Source organism: Eubalaena glacialis, chromosome 12, assembly GCF_028564815.1.
Source record: "Eubalaena glacialis isolate mEubGla1 chromosome 12, mEubGla1.1.hap2.+ XY, whole genome shotgun sequence".
NCBI classification, from domain to species: Eukaryota; Metazoa; Chordata; class Mammalia; order Artiodactyla; family Balaenidae; genus Eubalaena; species Eubalaena glacialis.
This window is the reverse complement of record NC_083727.1, coordinates 19827665-19847186: the sequence shown is the minus strand read 5'-3', so window position 1 is coordinate 19847186 and position 19522 is coordinate 19827665. Positions and strand designations below refer to the sequence as shown.

Genomic DNA, 19522 nt, shown 5'->3' with positions numbered 1-19522 from the left:
TGGAAGAAGACCTCAGACTTCCCAAAAGGCAAGAAACTCCCCACGTACCTGGGAAGGGCAAAAGAAAAAACAGAGACGGAAGAATAGGGATGGGACCTGCACCTCTGGGAGGGAGCCATGAAGGAGGAAAACTTTCCACACACTAGGAAGCCTCTTCACTGGTGGAGATGGGGGTGGGGTGGGGGGAGAAGCCCCGCATTCCGTGCCCCTCCCTCTCTCTGGCCTGAGTGAGCTAGAGCCCCCTAATCAGCTGCTACTTTAACCCTGTCCTGTCTGAGCAAAGAACAGATGCCCTTAGGCGACCTACATGCAGAGGCAGGGCCAAATCCAAAGCTGAACCCCAGGAGCTGTGTGAACAAAGAAGAGAAAGGGAAATCTCTCCTAGCAGCCTCAGGAGCAGCGGATTAAACCTTCACAGTCAACTTGATGTACCCTGCATCTGTGGAATACCCAAATAGACAACGAATCATCCCAAAATTGAGGTGGTGGACTTTGGGAGCAACTGTAGACTTGAGCTTGCTTTCTGCATCTAATTTGTTTCTGGTTTTATGTTTATCATAGTTTAGTGTATAGAATTTATTACCATGGGTAATTTGTTTATTGATTTGGTTGCTCACTTCCTTTTTTTTTTAATATATATATATATTTTTTACCTTTTTTGCTTTTTTGTGAGTGTCTATGTGTATACTTTTCTTTGTGTGATTTTGTCTGTATAGCTTTGCTTTTACCATTTGTCCTAGCATTCTGTCTGTCTGTCGTTTTTTTGTTGTTGCTTTTTTTTTTTTTAGTATACTTTTTAGCGCTTGTTATCACTGGAGGATTTGTTTCTTGGTTTTGCTGTTCTCTGCTTTCTTTCTTTCTTTTTTATTCTTTTTTTATTACTTCTTAATATTTGTTTATTTTTAATAATTTTTAAATTTAATAATTTTTTTCTCTTAATAACTTTATTTAATTAATTAATTAATTTATTTATTCTTTCTTTCTTCTTTTCTCCCTTTTCTTCTGAGCCGTGTGGCCAACAGGGTCTTGGTGCTCTGGCTGGGTGTCCCAGGACTGTGCCTCGGAGGTGGAAGAGCCAAGTTCAGGACATTGGTCCACCAGAGACCTCCAGGTTCCACGTAATATCAAATGGCGAAAGCTCTCCCAGATATCTTCATCTCAATGCTAAGACCCAGCTCCACTCAACGACCAGCAAGCTACAGTGCTGGACACCCTATGCCAAACAACTAGCAAGACGGGAATGCAACCCCACCCATTAGCACAGAGGCTGCCTAAAATCATAATAAGGTCACAGGCACCCCAAAACACACCACAAGACGTGGACCTGACCATCAGAAAGACAAGATCCAGCCTCATCCACCAGAACACAGGCACTAGTCACCTCCACCAGGAAGCCTGCACAACCCACTGAACCAACCTTAGCCACTGGGGGCAGACACCAAAAACAACAGGAACTACGAACCTGCAGCCTGCAAAAAGGAGACCCCAAACACAGTAAATGAAGCAAAATGAGAAGACAGAGAAACACACAGCAGATGAAGAAGCAAGATAAAAACCCATCAGACCAAACAAATGAAGAGGAAATAGGCAGTTTACCTGAAAAAGAATTCAGAGTAATGATAGTAAAGATGATCCCAAAATCTTGGAAATAGAATAGAGAAAATACAAGAAACGTTTAAAAAGGACCTAGAACAACTAAAGAGCAAACAAACAATGTTGAACAACACAATAAATGAAATTAAAAATTCTTTAAAAGGAATCAATAGCAGAATAACTGAGGCAGAAGAATGGATAAGTGACCTGGAACATAAAATTGTGGAAATAACTACCACAGAGCAGAATAAAGAAACAAGAATGAAAAGAATTGAGGACAGTCTCAGAGACCTCTGGGACAACATTAAGCACACCAACATTTGAATTATAGGGGTCCCAGAAGAAGAAGAGAAAAAGAAAGGGCCTGAGAAAATATTTGAAGAGATTATAGTTGAAAACTTCCCTAATATGGGAAAGGATAATCAAGGCCAGGAAGAGCAGAGAGTCCCCTAGAGGATAAATCCAAGAAGAAATATGCCAAGACACATATTAATCAAACTATCAAAAATTAAATACAAAGATAAAATATTAAAAGCAGCAAGAGAAAAACAACAAAAAACATACAAGGGAATCCCCATAAGGTTAACAGCTGATCTTTCAGCAAAAACTCTGCAAGCCAGAAGGGAGTGGCAGGACATATTTAAAGTGAAGAAAGGGGAAAACCTACAACCAAGATTACTCTACACAGCAAGGATCTCATTCAGATTCAACGGAGAAATTAAAAGCTTTACAGACAAGCAAAAGCTAAGAGAATTCAGCACCACCAAACCAGCTTTACAACAAATGCTAAAGGAACTTCTCTAGGCAGGAAACACAAGAGAAGGAAAAGACCTACAATAACAAACCGAAAACAGTTAAGAAAATGGTAATAGGAACATACATATCGATAACTACCTTAAATGTAAATGGATTAAATGCTCCAACCAAAAGACATAGACTGGCTGAATGGATACAAAAACAAGACCCGTATACATGCTGTCTACAAGAGACCCACTTCAGACCTAGGGGCACATACAGACTGAAAGTGAGGGGATGGAAAAAGATATTCCATGCAAATGGAAATCAAAAGAAAGCTGGAGTAGCAATTCTCATATCAGACAAAACAGACTTTAAAATAAAGACTATTACAAGAGACAAAGAAGGACACTACATAAGGATCAAGGGATCAATCCAAGAAGAAGATATAACAACTGTAAATATGTATGCACCCAACATAGGCGCACCTCAATACATAAGGCAAATGCTAACAGCCATAAAAGGGGAAATCGACAGTAACACAATCATAGTAGGGGACTTTAACACCCCACTTTCACCAATGGACAGATCATCCAAAATGAAAATAAATAAGGAAACAGAAGCTTTAAATGATACATTAAATAAGATGGAATTAATTGATATTTATAGGACATTCCACCCAAAAACAACAGAATACACTTTCTTCTTAAGTGCTCATGGAACACTCTCCAGGAGAGATGATATCTTGGGTCACAAACCAAGCCTTGGTAAATTTAAGAAAATTGAAATCATATCAAGTATCTTTTCCGACCACAACGCTATGAGACTAGATATCAATTACAGGAAAAAAATCTGTAAAAAATACAAACACATGGAGGCTAAACAATACACTACTAAATACCCAAGAGATCTCTTAAGAAATCAAAAAGGAAATAAAAAAATACCTAGAAACAAATGACAACAAAAACACGATGACCCAAAACCTATGAGACGCAGCAAAAGCGATTCTAAGAGGGAAGTTTATAGCAATACAATCCTACCTCAAGAAACAAGAAATATCTCAAATAAATAACCTAACCTTTCACCTAAAGCAATTAGAGAAAGAAGAACAAAAAAACCCCAAGCTAGCAGAAGGAAAGAAATCATAAAGATCAGATCAGAAATAAATGAAAAAGGAATGAAGGAAACAATAGCAAAGATCAATAAAATTAAAAGCTGGTTCTTTGAGAAGATAAACAAAATTGATAAACCATTATCCAGACTCATCAAGAAAAAAGGGAGAAGACTCAAATCAATAAAATTAGAAATGAAAAAGAAGTAACAACTGACATAGAAGAAATACAAAGAATCATGAGAGATTACTACAAGCAACTCTATGCCAATAAAATGGACAACCTAGAAGAAATGGACAAATTCTTAGAAAAGCACAGCCTTCCGAGACTGAACCAGGAAGAAATAGAAAATATAAATAGATCAATCACAAGCACTGAAATTGAGACTGTGATTAAAAATCTTCCAACAAACAAAAGCCCAGGACCAGAGGGCTTCACAAGCAAATCTATCAAACATTTAGAGAAGAGCTAACACCTATCCTTCTCAAACTCTTCCAAAATATATCAGAGGGAGGAACACTCCCAAACTCATTCTACGAGGCCACCATCACCCTGATACCAAAACCACACAAGGATGTCACAAAAAAACAAAACTACAGGCCAATATCACTGATGAACATAGATGCAAAAATCCTCAACCAAGTACTAACAAACAGAATCCAACAGCACAGTAAAAAGATCATACACCATCATCAAGTGGGGTTTATCCCAGGAATGCAAGGATTCTTCAACATACGCAAATCAATCAATGTGATAAACCATATTAACAAACTGAAGGAGAAAAACCATATGATCATCTCAATAGAAGCAGAAAAAGCTTTCGACAAAATTCAACACCCATTTATGATAAAAAGCCTCCAGGGAGTAGGCATAAAGGGAATTTCCCTCAACATAATAAAGGCCATATATGACAAACCCACAGTCAACATCGTTCTCAATAGTGAAAAACTGAAACCATTTCCTCTAAGATTAGGAAAAATACAAGGTTGTCCACTATCACTACTATTATTCAACATAGTTTTGGAAGTTTTAGCCACAGCAATCAGACAAGAAAAAGAAATAAAAGGAATCCAAACTGGAAAAGAAGAAGTAAAGCTGTCACTGTTTGCAGATGACATGATACTATACATAGAGAATCCTAAAGACTCTACCAGAAAACTACTAGAGCTAATCAATGAATTTGGTAAAGTAGCAGGATACAAAATTAATGCACAGAAATCTCTTGCATTCCTATACACTAATGATGAAAAATCTGAAAGAGAAATTCAGGAAACACTCCCATTTACCATTGCAACAAAAAAGAATAAAATACCTAGGAATAAACCTACCTAAGGAGACAAAAGACCTGTATGCAGAAAACTACAAGACACTGATGAAAGAAATTAAGATGATACAAATAGATGGAGAGATATACCATGATCTTGGATTGGAAGAATCAACATTGTGAAAATGACTATCCTACCCAAAGCCATCTACAGATTCAGTGCAATCCCTATCAAACTAACAATGGCATTTTTCACAGAACTAAAACAAAAAATTTCATAATTTGTATGGAAACACAAAAGACCCCAAATGGCCAAAGCAATCTTGAGAAAGGAAAACGGAGATGGAGGAATCAGGCTCCTGGACTTCAGACTATACTACAAAGCTATAGTAATCAAGACAGTATGGTACTGGCACAAAAACAGAAATATAGATCAATGGAACAGGATAGAAAGCCCGGAGATAAACCCACGCACCTATGGTCACCTTATTTTTGATAAAGGAGGCAAGAATATACAATGGAGAAAAGACAGCCTCTTCAATAAATGGTGCTGGGAAAACTGGACAGCTACATGTAAAAGAATGAAATTAGAACACTCCCTAATACCATACACAAAAATAAACTCAAAATGGATTAAAGACCTAACTGTAAGGCTAGACATTATAAAACTCTTAGAGGAAAACATAGGTAGAACACTCTATGACATAAATCACACCAAGATGCTTTTTGACCCACCTCCTAGAGAAATGGAAATAAAAACAAAAATAAACAAATGGGACCTAATGAAACTTCAAAGCTTTTGCACAGCAAAGGAAAACATAAACAAGACGAAAGGACAACCCTCAGAATGGGAGAAAATATTTGCAAATGAAGCAACTGACAAAGGATTAATCTCCAAAATTTACAAGCAGCTCATGCAGCTCAATATCAAAAAAACAAACAACCCAATTCAAAAATGAGCAGAAGACCTAAATAGAGATTTCTCCAAAGAAGATATACAGATGGCTAACAAACACATGAAAGGATGCTCAACATCACTAATTATTAGAGAAATGCAAATCAAAACTACAATGAGGTATCACGTTACACCAGTCAGAATGGCCATCATCAAAAAATCTAGAAACAATAAATGCTGGAGAGGGTGTGGAGAAAAGGGAACCTTCTTGCACTGTTGGTGAGAATGTAAATTGATACAGCCACTATGGAGAACAGTATGGAGGTTCCTTAAAAAACTAAGCATAGAATTGCCATATGACCCAGCAATCCCACTACTGGGCATATTCACTGAGAAAACCATAATTCAAAAAGAGTCATGTACCACAATGTTCACTGCAGCTCTATTTACAATAGCCAGGACATGGAAGCAACCTAAGTGTCCATCAACAGATGAATGGATAAAGAAGATGTGGCACATATATACAATGGAATATTACTCAGCCATAAAAAGAAACGAAATTCAATTACTTGTAGTTAGATGGATGGACCTAGAGTCTGTCATACAGAGTGAAGTAAGTCAGAAAGAAAAAATCAAATACCATAGGCTAACACATATACATGGAATCTAAAAAAAAAAAGTTATGAAGAACCGAGGGGCAGGACAGGAATAAAGATGCAGACATAGAGAATGGACTTGAGGACACAGGGAGCGGGAAGGGCAAGCATGGAGGAAGTGAGAGAGTAGCATGGACATATATACACTACCAAATGTAAAATAGATACCTAGTGGGAAGCAGCTGCATAGCACAGGAAGATCAGCTCAGTGCTTTGTGACCACTGAACCTACCTCAACATAATAAGGGCCATATACGACAAACCCACAGCAAACATCATTCTCAATGGTGAAAAACTGAAAGCACTTCCTCTAAGATCAGGAACAAGACAAGGATGTCCACTCTCACCAGTATTATTCAACATAGTTTTGGAAGTCCTAGGCTTGGCAATCAGAGAATAAAAAGAAATAAAAGGAATACAAATTGGAAAAGAAGAAGTAAAACTGTCACTGTTTGCAGATGACATGATACTATACATAGAGAATCCTAAAAATGCCACCAGAAAACTACTAGAGCTAATCAATGAATTTGGGTAAAGTTGCAGGATACAAAATTAATGCACAGAAATCTCTTGCATTCCTATACACTAATGATGAAAAATCTGAAAGAGAAATTAAGGAAACACTCCCATTTACCATTGCCACAAAAAGAATAAAATATCTAGGAATAAACCTACCTAGGGAGACAAAAGACCTGTATGCAGAAAACTATAAGACACTGATGAAAGAAATTAAAGATGATACCAACAGATGGAGAGATATACCATGTTCTTGGATTGGAAGAATCAATTTTGTGAAAATGACTATACTACCCAAAGCAATCTACAGATCCGATGCAATCCCTATCAAATTACCAATGGCATTTTTTACGGAACTAGAACAAATCATCTTAAAATTTGTATGGAGACACAAAAGACCCCGAATAGCCAAACCAGTCTTGAGGGAAAAAAACGGAGCTGGAGGAATCAGACTCCTTGACTTCAGACTATACTACAAAGCTACAGTAATCAAGACAATATGGTACTGGCACAAAAACAGAAACATAGATCAACGGAACAAAATAGAAAGCCCAGAAGTAAACCCACGCACCTATGGTCAACTAATCTATGACAAAGGAGGCAAAGATATACAATGAAGAAAGGACAGTCTCTTCAATAAGTGGTGCTGGGAAGACTGGACAGCTACATGTAAAGAATGAAATTAGAACACTCCCTAACAGCATACACAAAAATAAACTCAAAATGGATTAGAGACCTAAATGGAAGACCGGACACTATAAAACTCTTAGAGGAAAACACAGGAAGAATACTGTTTGACATAAATCACAGCAAGATCTTTTTGATCCACCTCCTAGAGTAATGGAAATAAAAACAAAAATAAACAAACGGGACCTAATGAAATTTCAAAGCTTTTGCACAGCAAAGGAAACCATAAACAAGATGAAAAGACAACCCTCAGAATGGGAGAAAATATTTGCAAACGAATCAACGGACAAAGGATTAATCTCCAAAATATATAAACAGCTCATGCAGCTCAATATTAAAGAAACAAACAATCCAATCCAAAAATGGGCAGAAGACCTAAATAGACATTTCTCCAAAGAAGAAATACAGATGGCCAAGAAGCACATGAAAAGCTGCTCAACATCACTAATTATTAGAGAAATGCGAATCAAAACTACAATGAGGTATCACCTCACACCAGTTAGAATGGGCATCATCAGAAAATCTACAAACAACAAATGCTGGAGAGGGTGTGGAGAAAAGGGAACCCTCTTGCACTGTTGGTGGGAATGTAAATTGATACAGTCACTATGGAGAACAGTATGGAGGTTCCTTAAAAAACTAAAAATAGAATTACCATATGATCCAGCAATCCCACTACTGGGCATATACCCAGAGAAAACCATAATTCAAAAAGACACATGCACCCCAATGTTCATTGCAGCACTATTTACAATAGCCAGGTCATGGAAGCAACCTAAATGCCCATCAACAGACGAATGGATAAAGAAGTTGTGGTACATATATACAATGGAATATTACTCAGCCATAAAAAGGAACGAAATTGAGTCATTTGTTGAGACGTGGATGGATGTAGAGACTGTCATACAGAGTGAAGTAAGTCAGAAAGAGAAAAACAAATATCGTATATTAACACATGTATGTGGAACCTAGAAAAATGGTACCAATGAGCCAGTTTGCAGGGCAGAAGTTGAGACACAGATGTAGAGAACAAACGTATGGACGCCAAGGGGGGAAAACCGCGGTGGGGTGGGGATGGTGGTGTGCTGAATTGGGCGATTGGGATTGACATGTATACACTGATGGGTATAAAATTGATGACTAATAAGAACCTGCAGTATAAACAAACAAACAAACAAACAAAAACAACTAATACTAAACTTTCTTTGGGTTATTTGTATGGAAATATGTTAATATAAATGTTTCAGACATTACATGAAATTTCTAAAAATCTTATATGTTCTGGTATAATGTTATAAGTCATAATTCTAGTTATTACTTTAAAATGTATATCTCAGAAATAACTAAATTTCCTTGTCAATTGCATTATTATGAACTTTCATCAAATCTTTAACCGTGGTCATTTTTAAGTCTTTTTTCATTTGCAGACAGTTCTGGGTGTACTCTGATGCTTTTGCAAATATATTCCTATAAAAGAGTTTCATCTTCAAGGAATTCATGGAAAAGACTGACAAGTACAGGTTTCTGGTAACTGACTATACTGCTGAACTGAATGAATAAGCATTTTCAGAACTCTAATGGAAAACTGATGAATTCATAAAAGTGCTAACAAAAGATCAAGATTAAAAAAAATTAATTACATGGGACTGAGTGAACTGATGAGGATGATTATAATTTTTGTGACTTTCTGTTTGAATAAAAAAAAAAAAATCCCACAAAGACTCAGAGGCAAAAAATATACAAATCAATTTTCACTGCAAAGTAAAGGAGCTATTACAGTGGAGGATTACTGGACTGAATGTCAATATTATGACATAGTATGAGTGTGTTTCGTGTTTGGTAATTGCAATCATTGTTGCTTTTGTTGTGGTCATCCATTTACAATGCTTGGCGTCAGTTTATTTATCTCTTGTAAAAATAAAATACACGGTGTGTGTGTGAAAAAAAAAAACACCCCCTTAAGAAAAAAAAAAGTATAAAAAAAAATAAATACCAAAAAAAATAAATTATTTGAGGATACAATCCAATGAAATGATTAAGACATTCAAGAAAGTGGAAGATGAGGGATTAACCAAGATGGCGGAGTAGAAGGACGTGCTCTCACTCCCTCTTGCGAGAGCACCAGAATCACAACTGGCTGCTGGACAATCATCGACAGGAAGACACTGGACTTCACCAAGGAGGATACCCCACGTCCAAGGACAGAGGAGAAGCCACAGTGAGACGGTAGGAGGGGCGCAATCAGAGTAAAATCAAATCCCATAACTGCTGGGTGGGTGACTCACAGACTGGCGAGCACTTATACCACAGAAGTCCACCCACTGGAGTGAACGTTCTGAGCCCCACGTCAGGCTTCCCAACCTGGGGGTCCGGCAACGGGAGGAGGAATTCATAGAGAATCAGACTTTGAAGCCTAGTGGGAATTGATTGCAGGACTTCGACAGGACTGGGGGAAACAGAGACCCCACTCTTGGAGGACGTACGCAAAATAGTGTGTGCATCGGGACCCAGGGGAAGGAGCAGTGACCCTGGGGGAGACTGAACCAGACATAACTGCTGGTGTTGGGGGGTCTCTTGCAGAGGCGGGGGCTGGCTCTGTTTCACCGTGGGGACAAGGACACTGGCAGCGGAGGTTCTGGGAAGTACTCCTTGGCGTGAGCCCTCCCAGAGTCTGCCATTAGCCCCACCAAAGAGCCCGGGTAGGCTCCAGTGTTGGGTTGCCTCAGGCAAAACAACCAACAGGGAGGGAACCCAGCCCCACCTATCAACAGTCAAGTGGATTAAAGTTTACGGAGCTCTGACCGCCACAGCAACAGTCAGCTCTACCTACCTCCAGAGCCTCCCATCAAGCCTCTTAGATAGCCTCAACCACCAGAGGGCAGACAGCAGAAGCAAGAAAAACTACAGTCCTGCAGCCTGTGGAACAGAAACCACATTTACAGAAAGATAGACAAGATGAAAAGGCAGAGGGCTATATACCAGATGAAGGAACAAGAAAAAACCCCAGAAAAACAACTAAATGAAGTGGAGATAGGTAACCTTCAAGAAAAAGAATTCAGAATAATGATAGTGAAGATGATCCAGGACCTTGGAATAAGAATGGAGGCAAAGATTGAGAAGATGCAAGAAATGATTAACAAAGACCTAGAAGAATTAAAGAAAAAACAAACAGAGATGACCAATACAATAACTGAAATGAAAACTACACTAGAAGGAATCAATAGTAGAATAACTGAGGCAGAAGAACGGATAAGTGACCTGGAAGACAGAATGGTGGAATTCACTGCTGCGGAACAGACTAAAGAAAAAAGAATGAAAAGAAATGAAGACAGCCTAAGAGACCTCTGGGACAACATTAAACGCAACAACATTCGCATTATAGGGGTCCCAGAAGGAGAAGAGAGAGAGAAAGGACCAGAGAAAATATTTGAAGAGATTATAGTCGAAAACTTCCCTAACATAGGAAAGGAAATAGCCACCCAAGTCCAGGAAGCGCAGAGAGTCCCATACAGGATAAACCCAAGGAGAAGCACGCCGAGACACATAGTAATCAAAGTGGCAAAAATTAAAGACAAAGAAAAATTATTGAAAGCAGCAAGGGAAAAACAACAAATAACATACAAGGGAACTTCCATAAGGTTAACAGCTGATTTCTCAGCAGAAACTCTACAAGCCAGAAGGGAGTGGCATGATATACTTAAAGTGGTGAAAGGGAAGAACCTACAACCAAGATTACTCTACCCGGCAAGGATCTCATTTAGATTCGATGGAGAAATCAAAAACTTTACAGACAAGCAAAAGCTAAAAGAATTCAGCACCACCAAACCAGCTCTACAACAAATGTTAAAGGAACTTCTCTAAGTGGGAAACACAAGAGAAGAAAAGGACCTACAAAAACAAACCCAAAACAATTAAGAAAATGGTCATAGGAACATACATATCAATAATTACCTTAAACGTGAATGGATTAAATGCTCCAACCAAAAGACACAGGCTTGCTGAATGGATACAAAAACAAGACCCATATATATGCTGTCTACAAGAGACCCACTTTAGACCTAGGGACACATACAGACTGAAAGTGAGGGGATGGAAAAAGATATTCCATGCAAATGGAAATCAAAAGAAAGCTGGAGTAGCTATACTCATATCAGATAAAATAGACTTTAAAATAAAGAATGTTACAAGAGACAAGGAAGGACACTACATAATGATCAAGGGATCAATCCAAGAAGAAGATATAACAATTATAAATATATATGCACCCAACATAGGAGCACCTCATTACATAAGGCAACAGCTAACAGCTATAAAAGAGGAAATTGACAGTAACACAATAATAGTGGGGGACTTTAACACTTCACTTACACCAATGGACAGATCATCCAAAATGAAAATAAATAAGGAAACAGAAGCTTTAAATGACACAATAGACCAGATAGATTTAATTGATATTTATAGGACATTCCATCCAAACACAGCAGATTACACGTTCTTCTCAAGTGCACACGGAACATTCTCCAGGATAGATCACATCTTGGGTCACAAATCAAGCCTCAGTAAATTTAAGAAAATTGAAATCATATCAAGCATCTTTTCTGACCACAATGCTATGAGATTAGAAATGAATTACAGGGAAAAAAACGTAAAAAACACAAACACATGGAGGCTAAACAATACGTTACTAAATAACCAAGAGATCACTGAAGAAATCAAAGAGGAAATCAAAAAATACCTAGAGACAAATGACAATGAAAACACGACAACCCAAAACCTATGGGATGCAGCAAAAGCAGTTCTAAGAGGGAAGTTTATAGCTATACAAGCCTATCTAAAGAAACAAGAAAAATCTCAAGTAAACAATCTAACCTTACACCTAAAGAAACTAGAGAAAGAAGAACAAACAAAACCCAAAGTTAGCAGAAGGAAAGAAATCATAAAGATCAGAGCAGAAATAAATGAAATAGAAACAAAGAAAACAATAGCAAAGATCAATAAAACTAAAAGCTGGTTCTTTGAGAAGATAAACAAAATTGATAAGCCATTAGCCAGACTCATCAAGAAAAAGAGGGAGAGGACTCAAATCAATAAAATCAGAAATGAAAAAGGAGAAGTTACAACAGACACCGCAGAAATACAAAGCATCCTAAGAGACTACTACAAGCAACTTTATGCCAATAAAATGGACAACCTGGAAGAAATGGACAAATTCTTAGAAAGGTATAACCTTCCAAGACTGAACCAGGAAGAAGCAGAAAATATGAACAGACCAATCACAAGTAATGAAATTGAAACTGTGATTTAAAATCTTCCAACAAACAAAAGTCCAGGACCAGATGGCTTCACAGGTGAATTCTATCAAACATTTAGAGAAGAGCTAACACCTATCCTTCTCAAACTCTTCCAAAAAATTGCAGAGGAAGGAACACTCCCACACTCATTCTATGAGGCCACCATCACCCTGATACCAAAACCAGACAAAGACACTACAAAAAAAGAAAATTACAGACCAATATCACTGATGAATATAGATGCAAAAATCCTCAACAAAATACTAGCAAACAGAATCCAACAACACATTAAAAGGATCATACACCACGATCAAGTGGGATTTATCCCAGGGATGCAAGGATTCTTCAATATACGCAAATCAATCAATGTGATACACCATATTAACAAATTGAAGAATAAAAACCATATGATCATCTCAATAGATGCAGAAAAAGCTTTTGACAAAATTCAACACCCATTTATGATAAAAACTCTCCAGAAAGTGGGCATAGAGGGAACCTACCTCAACATAACAATGGCCATATATGACAAACCCACAGCAAACATCATTCTCAACGGTGAAAAACTGAAAGCATTTCCTCTAAGATCAGGAACGAGACAAGGATGTCCACTCTCACCACTATTATTCAACATAGTTCTGGAAGTCCTAGCCACGGCAATCAGAGAAGAAAAAGAAATAAAAGGAATACAAATTGGAAAAGAAGAAGTAAAACTGTCACTGTTTGCAGATGACATGATACTATACATAGAGAATCCTAAAACTGCCACCAGAAAACTGCTAGAGCTAATTAATGAATATGGTAAAGTTGCAGGATACAAAATTAATGCACAGAAATCTCTTGCATTCCTATACACTAATGATGAAAAATCTGAAAGAGAAGTTATGGAAACACTCCCATTTACCATTGCAACAAAAAGAATAAAATACCTAGGAATAAACCTACCTAGGGAGACAAAAAACCTGTATGCAGAAAACTATAAGACACTGATGAAAGAAATTAAAGATGATACCAACAGATGGAGAGATATACCATGTTCTTGGATTGGAAGAATCAATTTTGTGAAAATGACTATACTGCCCAAAGCAATCTACAGATCCGATGCAATCCCTATCAAATTACCAATGGCATTTTTTACGGAGCTAGAACAAATCATCTTAAAATTTGTATGGAGACACAAAAGACCCCGAATAGCCAAAGCAATCTTGAGGGAAAAAAATGGAGCTGGAGGAATCAGACTCCCTGACTTCAGACTATACTACAAAGCTACAGTAATCAAGACAATATGGTACTGGCACAAAAACAGAAACATAGATCAATGGAACAAGATAGAAAGCCCAGAGATAAACCCACGCACCTATGGTCAACTAATCTATGACAAAGGAGGCAAAGATATACAATGGAGAAAAGACAGTCTCTTCAATAAGTGGTGCTGGGAAAACTGGACAGCTACATGTAAAAGAATGAAATTAGAATACTCCCTAACACCATACACAAAAATAAACTCAAAATGGATTAGAGACCTAAATGTAAGACTGGACACTATAAAACTCTTAGAGGAAAACATAGGAAGAACACTCTTTGACATAAATCACAGCAAGATCTTTTTTGATCCACCTCCTAGAGTAATGGAAATAAAAACAAAAATAAAAAATGGGACCTAATGAAACTTCAAGCTTTTGCACAGCAAAGGAAACCATAAACAAGACGAAAAGACAACCCTCAGAATGGGAGAAAATATTTGCAAACGAATCAACGGACAAAGGATTAATCTCCAAAATATATAAACAGCTCATGCAGCTCAATATTAAAGAAACAAACACCGCAATCCAAAAATGGGCAGAAGACCTAAATAGACATTTCTCCAAAGAAGACACACAGACGGCCACGAAGCACATGAAAAGATGCTCAACATCACTAATTATTAGAGAAATGCAAATCAAAACTACAATGAGGTATCACCTCACACCAGTTAGAATGGGCATCATCAGAAAATCTACAAACAACAAATGCTGGAGAGGGTGTGGAGAAAAGGGAACCCTCTTGCACTGTTGGTGGGAATGTAAATTGATAGAGTCACTATGGAGAACAATATGGAGGTTCCTTAAAAAACTAAAAATAGAATTACCATATGACCCAGCAATCCCACTACTGGGCATATACCCAGAGAAAACCGTAATTCAAAAAGACACATGCACCCGAATGTTCATTGCAGCACTATTTACAATAGCCAGGTCATGGAAGCAACCTAAATGCCCATCAACAGACGAATGGATAAAGAAGTTGTGGTACATATATACAATGGAATATTACTCAGCCATAAAAAGGAACGAAATTGAGTCATTTGTTGAGACGTGGATGGATGTAGAGACTGTCATACAGAGTGAAGTAAGTCAGAAAGAGAAAAACAAATATCGTATATTAACACATGTATGTGGAACCTAGAAAAATGGTACCAATGAGCCAGTTTGCAGGGCAGAAGTTGAGACACAGATGTAGAGAACAGACATATGGACACCAAGGGGGGAAAACTGCGGTGGGGTGGGGATGGTGGTGTGCTAAATTGGGTGATTGGGATTGACATGTATACACTGATGTGTATAAAATTGATGACTAATAAGAACCTGCAGTATAAACAAACAAACAAAACAACTAATACTAAACTTTCATTCGGTTATTTGTATGGAAATATGTTAATATAAATGTTTCAGACATTACATGAAATTTCTAAAAATCTTATGTGTTCTGGTATAATGTTATAAGTCATAATCCTAGTTATTACTTTAAAATGTATATCTCAGAAATAACTAATTTTCTTGTCAACTGCATTATTATGAACTTTCATCAAATCTTTAACCGTGGTCATTTTTAAGTCTTTTTTCATTTACAGACAGTTCTGGGTGTACTCTGATGCTTTTGTAAATATGTTCCTATAAAAGGGTTTCATCTTCAGGAAATTCATGGAAAAGACTCTGACAAGTACAGGTTTCTGGTACCTGACTGTACTGCTGAACTGAATGAATAAGCATTTTCAGAACTCTAATGAAAAACTGATGAGCTCATAAAAGTGCTAACAAAAGATCAAGATGAAAAAAAAAATTAATTACATGGGACTGAGTGAACTGATGAGGATGAGTATAATTTTTGTGACTTTCTGTTTGAATTTAAAAAAAGAAAAAATCCCACAAGGACTCAGAGGCAAAGAATATACAAATCAATTTTCACTGCAAAGTAAAGGAGCTGTTACAGTGGAGGATTACTGGACTGAATGTCAATATTATGACATAGTATGAGTGTGTTTCATGTTTGGTAATTGCAATCATTGTTGCTTTTGTTGTGGTCATCCATGTACAATGCTTGGTGTCAGTCTATTTATCTCTTGTAAAAATAAAATACAGTGGAAAAAAAAAAAAAAAAGAAAGTGGAAGATTTGGAATCCTTAACAATGCAACAAACATCGGAGTTCAATTAAAAACAACAACAATAGAAGTCCCAGATAGCTGTGCTCAGAAAGCTATATATTAGTGAAAATTGGAACAAAAATCCCAATTCTTCAAGGAAAATAATGTTTTCAAAATGTGAGGAATTTGCATTCATCAAATACTGCATTTAAGCTAGGAAATTTTGAGGATCAATGTGCTGTTTCTGTTTTTAAAAAGTAACTAGAAAGTTTGAAACAAGGTGTAGAACACTGCCACCCAAATATAAAGTAAAATGAACTCTGATATCACTTTAAATAAAAATCTGAGCATGATTTACAGTGTAAGAGAAGAGAGCTTTTCCTCCTGGTACACAGGTTTCATGTCACAGAATTATATTTCCAAACTTTTAATGAGTAACTGAACTACTTAGTTCCACACTAATTATTTCCTAATCATAATAGTAAAAATAACAATAACAAAAACTTATTTAACACTTAATATATGTCTTATTCTAAGCTCTTTAGATTTATTAGCCAGTTTAGTCCTTTCAACAACAGCACAGTAAAGTGACTTGCCCAAGGTCACACACTGGTTGGTGAAGCCATTCTGGCTCTAGAATCCTTGCTCTTAAAGATAGGCTATGCTGCTCCTTGTGATACTCTTTGTTAACTTACAGTTCTTAGAATCAACCTATCCACCTAAAACAAGAAGGCACAGCAACAATTATAAAACAGAATATAAATTATATATTAATAGAACTTAATGTAGAAATGATGATTCACCAAAGTAAGGAGAAGGAGAGGAATGTGTAGGTGAGTTATTTTTCTTATCCTTTTATATAGGAGTAACTTTCTATGTAACAGAAGCATAATACAGAAATTTCTATATAATAGAAAGTCAACAATAAACTACATATATGCAGTATGAAATAATAATATAAAAACCAGCAGGGAGGAGAGAGATAATGAACTTGAGCTAAATTCCTCATATTTCACAGCAAGTATGATGGTTAATTTAATGGGTATACAGCAGCTGTCAATAGATATTGTCTAATTTTAATTTAAATGTAATATATAACTTGTATGGTAACTCTCAGAAAATCTAAAAACAGAAAAATTCATGTTGATATATTAAGAAATAGCAATATAAGCAAATTATTCAGAACTTCGGGAAGAATATCAGAAAAACTAAAAATAGAAAAGGAGGAAGACTGGGGAAAGGGAAGAATCTTTCTTTTTTACCATCCTAATTTTTATTAAAATTATCAGATATTACTTTATTATGAAAAATAATCATATAATACTATTAATAATAGTAATATCCTGTAAAGAAGGGCATAATTGATGAGAGTACCTTTCAGTTCTGGCATGGTAATACAAATGGACAATAAATGTCACCAGACCATGAAACTCAGTGGGGTACAAAAAGAGGAACAAGGATAATATATATATATAAACATATTACAGAACTCTCATGCTCTTTGCAGATTCTTTGATTCCACATCATTATGGGCTAAGTGGCCCATTTTTGTCATATAAACTTCCACAGAGACATTTCATCCCCTTTAGACAACTACTGAGCCACACATACTCCAATCCCCAACTTTGCACATTTCATTTAAAGAAAGGACTGTCTAAATTCACACATCGCGGGCAGGATTCTACACTGGCATAAAGTTTTCAGGGAATAATTTCGTAGTTCTTATTGAAATGTAAAACATGGCCACGCTTTGACCTAACAGTTTCACTTCTCAGAAATCTACCATACAGGAACATTCCCAAATGCTCAAAGATAACTTTATACACGGATTTCCAATTAAGCTATTACTGTTTATAACAGAGGAAGATGGAAAACAACCTAAATGCACATTGGTAGATGCAGAATATTTCGTTGCCATTTAAAAAAATGAAATATACATTTATACGAGTGACACTAAAAGGTATCCGCAACCTTTACAGAGCAAGAAAAAGCAGGATAGAGAATAATATATTAACCAATTTGTGTGTGAGATAGATACATATGTCATGTATTGGTCAGTGTGCAGTGGACTTAGAGTGTGTGGAGGACACAAGTTTTTACTTTGTACATTTTTTGCTTTTGTTTTTGATTTTTTACAGCCAGCATGTATTGTTTTTATAGTTTAAGAAATCAGAGCATATCTCAACTGTCATATATTCGGGGTTTTAAAAAAAAATCAAAAAGAGAAACGCTCAACGTTTTTCCATTAGTTCACTCTCAAATCGAAAAGAAGAAAAAAAAAATACACTAAACAGCACGTTGCAGTTTAGGATTAGCGAAAAGGCTAGCTTCACTGGTTGGGTCAGTTTTTAGTGAATCGGGGGAAGAAAATGAGGGCACAAAAACAGTCAAGACAGTGTTGAGGAGCGAACCCAGGAGCGGCGGGGGACATGGCAGCCCGGGGACCCGCGCACGGAGGACGCGGAGGGCGAGGGGGACCGAGGCCCGAACCGGGTCCCGTGGTTGTGGGAAAGAGGTCGGAGGAGCAAAGACCGAAGGGGCGGGAGGCCGGGAACCCAGCCTCCATCTAGCGAACCTGTCGCGAGCGGGAGGCGCGGCTGGGGCGACAGCTGGGCGGACAGCTGGGCGGACAGAGAAGGGTCAGCCCAGGGCGCCCGGGGAGTTCAGACAGCTTGCGAAGCCCGAGAGCCGGGCAAAGCGCCCGGGAAGTCGCAGCGGGGACTGTGGAGCCCGCCCCAGGCCGAGGCCGAGGCCAAGGCCAAGGCCGAGGCCGGGGTGCAGGCCGGCGCAGCTCCCAATACCTTCCCAGGAGAGCTCTCCTCCCGGCTCGCGCCTCAGGAACTTGTACCAGAACGTGTCCACGCGGCCCGGCTCCGCCCCGTCCTGCGCCGCCTCCTCGGCCGCCAGCTCCACCTCCCCGAGCCACAGGCCCGGCTCCTGCAGCGCCAGCGCCCCCGCGCCCGCCGCCGCGCCCGCCGGCCTCAGGCGCACCGCCCCGCGCGGCTCCCAGCGCCCCAGCTCAGGCCGGGACCCCACGACCAGCAGCTCCGGCCCGGCCCCGGCCACCGCGGGCGGCACCACCACCCCGAAGCGGAACCGCATGGCGGCGGGCGGCGCGGCTCCCGGGCTCCAGTCTCCCTGCGACCGGCAGACGCGACCCGAGCGCCAGGCGGCCGCGGCGATTGGGCGGCGGCGCGCGAGGCCTGGACGCGCGAGGCGCGGACGCTGGCGGGGACACGTGCGATGCTGCACCTTTTTTGGGATGCATCACGCGGCCCAGGAGCCCGAGGATGATCCAGGCTGGGGCCTTTGCCTGCGGGAAGTGGTCAGCTGGGGCCACCACCCGTCTCTCCCGGAGAAGGAGCCTGGCCC

The 19522-nt window shown here is 38.6% G+C and overlaps 1 protein-coding gene across 2 annotated transcripts in view; it reads right to left on the bottom strand.

Annotated features, from left to right (window-relative positions):
- Positions 1-19319, bottom strand: part of EPM2A (EPM2A glucan phosphatase, laforin) — a 125479-nt gene extending 106160 nt beyond the window's left edge. For both annotated transcript variants that reach the window (XM_061207372.1, XM_061207373.1), the window contains exon 1: positions 18952-19319. In XM_061207372.1, the coding sequence (XP_061063355.1) occupies positions 18952-19252 (301 nt within the window). In that variant the 5' untranslated portion in view covers positions 19253-19319. The remainder of the gene's footprint in view (positions 1-18951) is intronic.
- Positions 19320-19522: the final 203 nt, after the last annotated feature.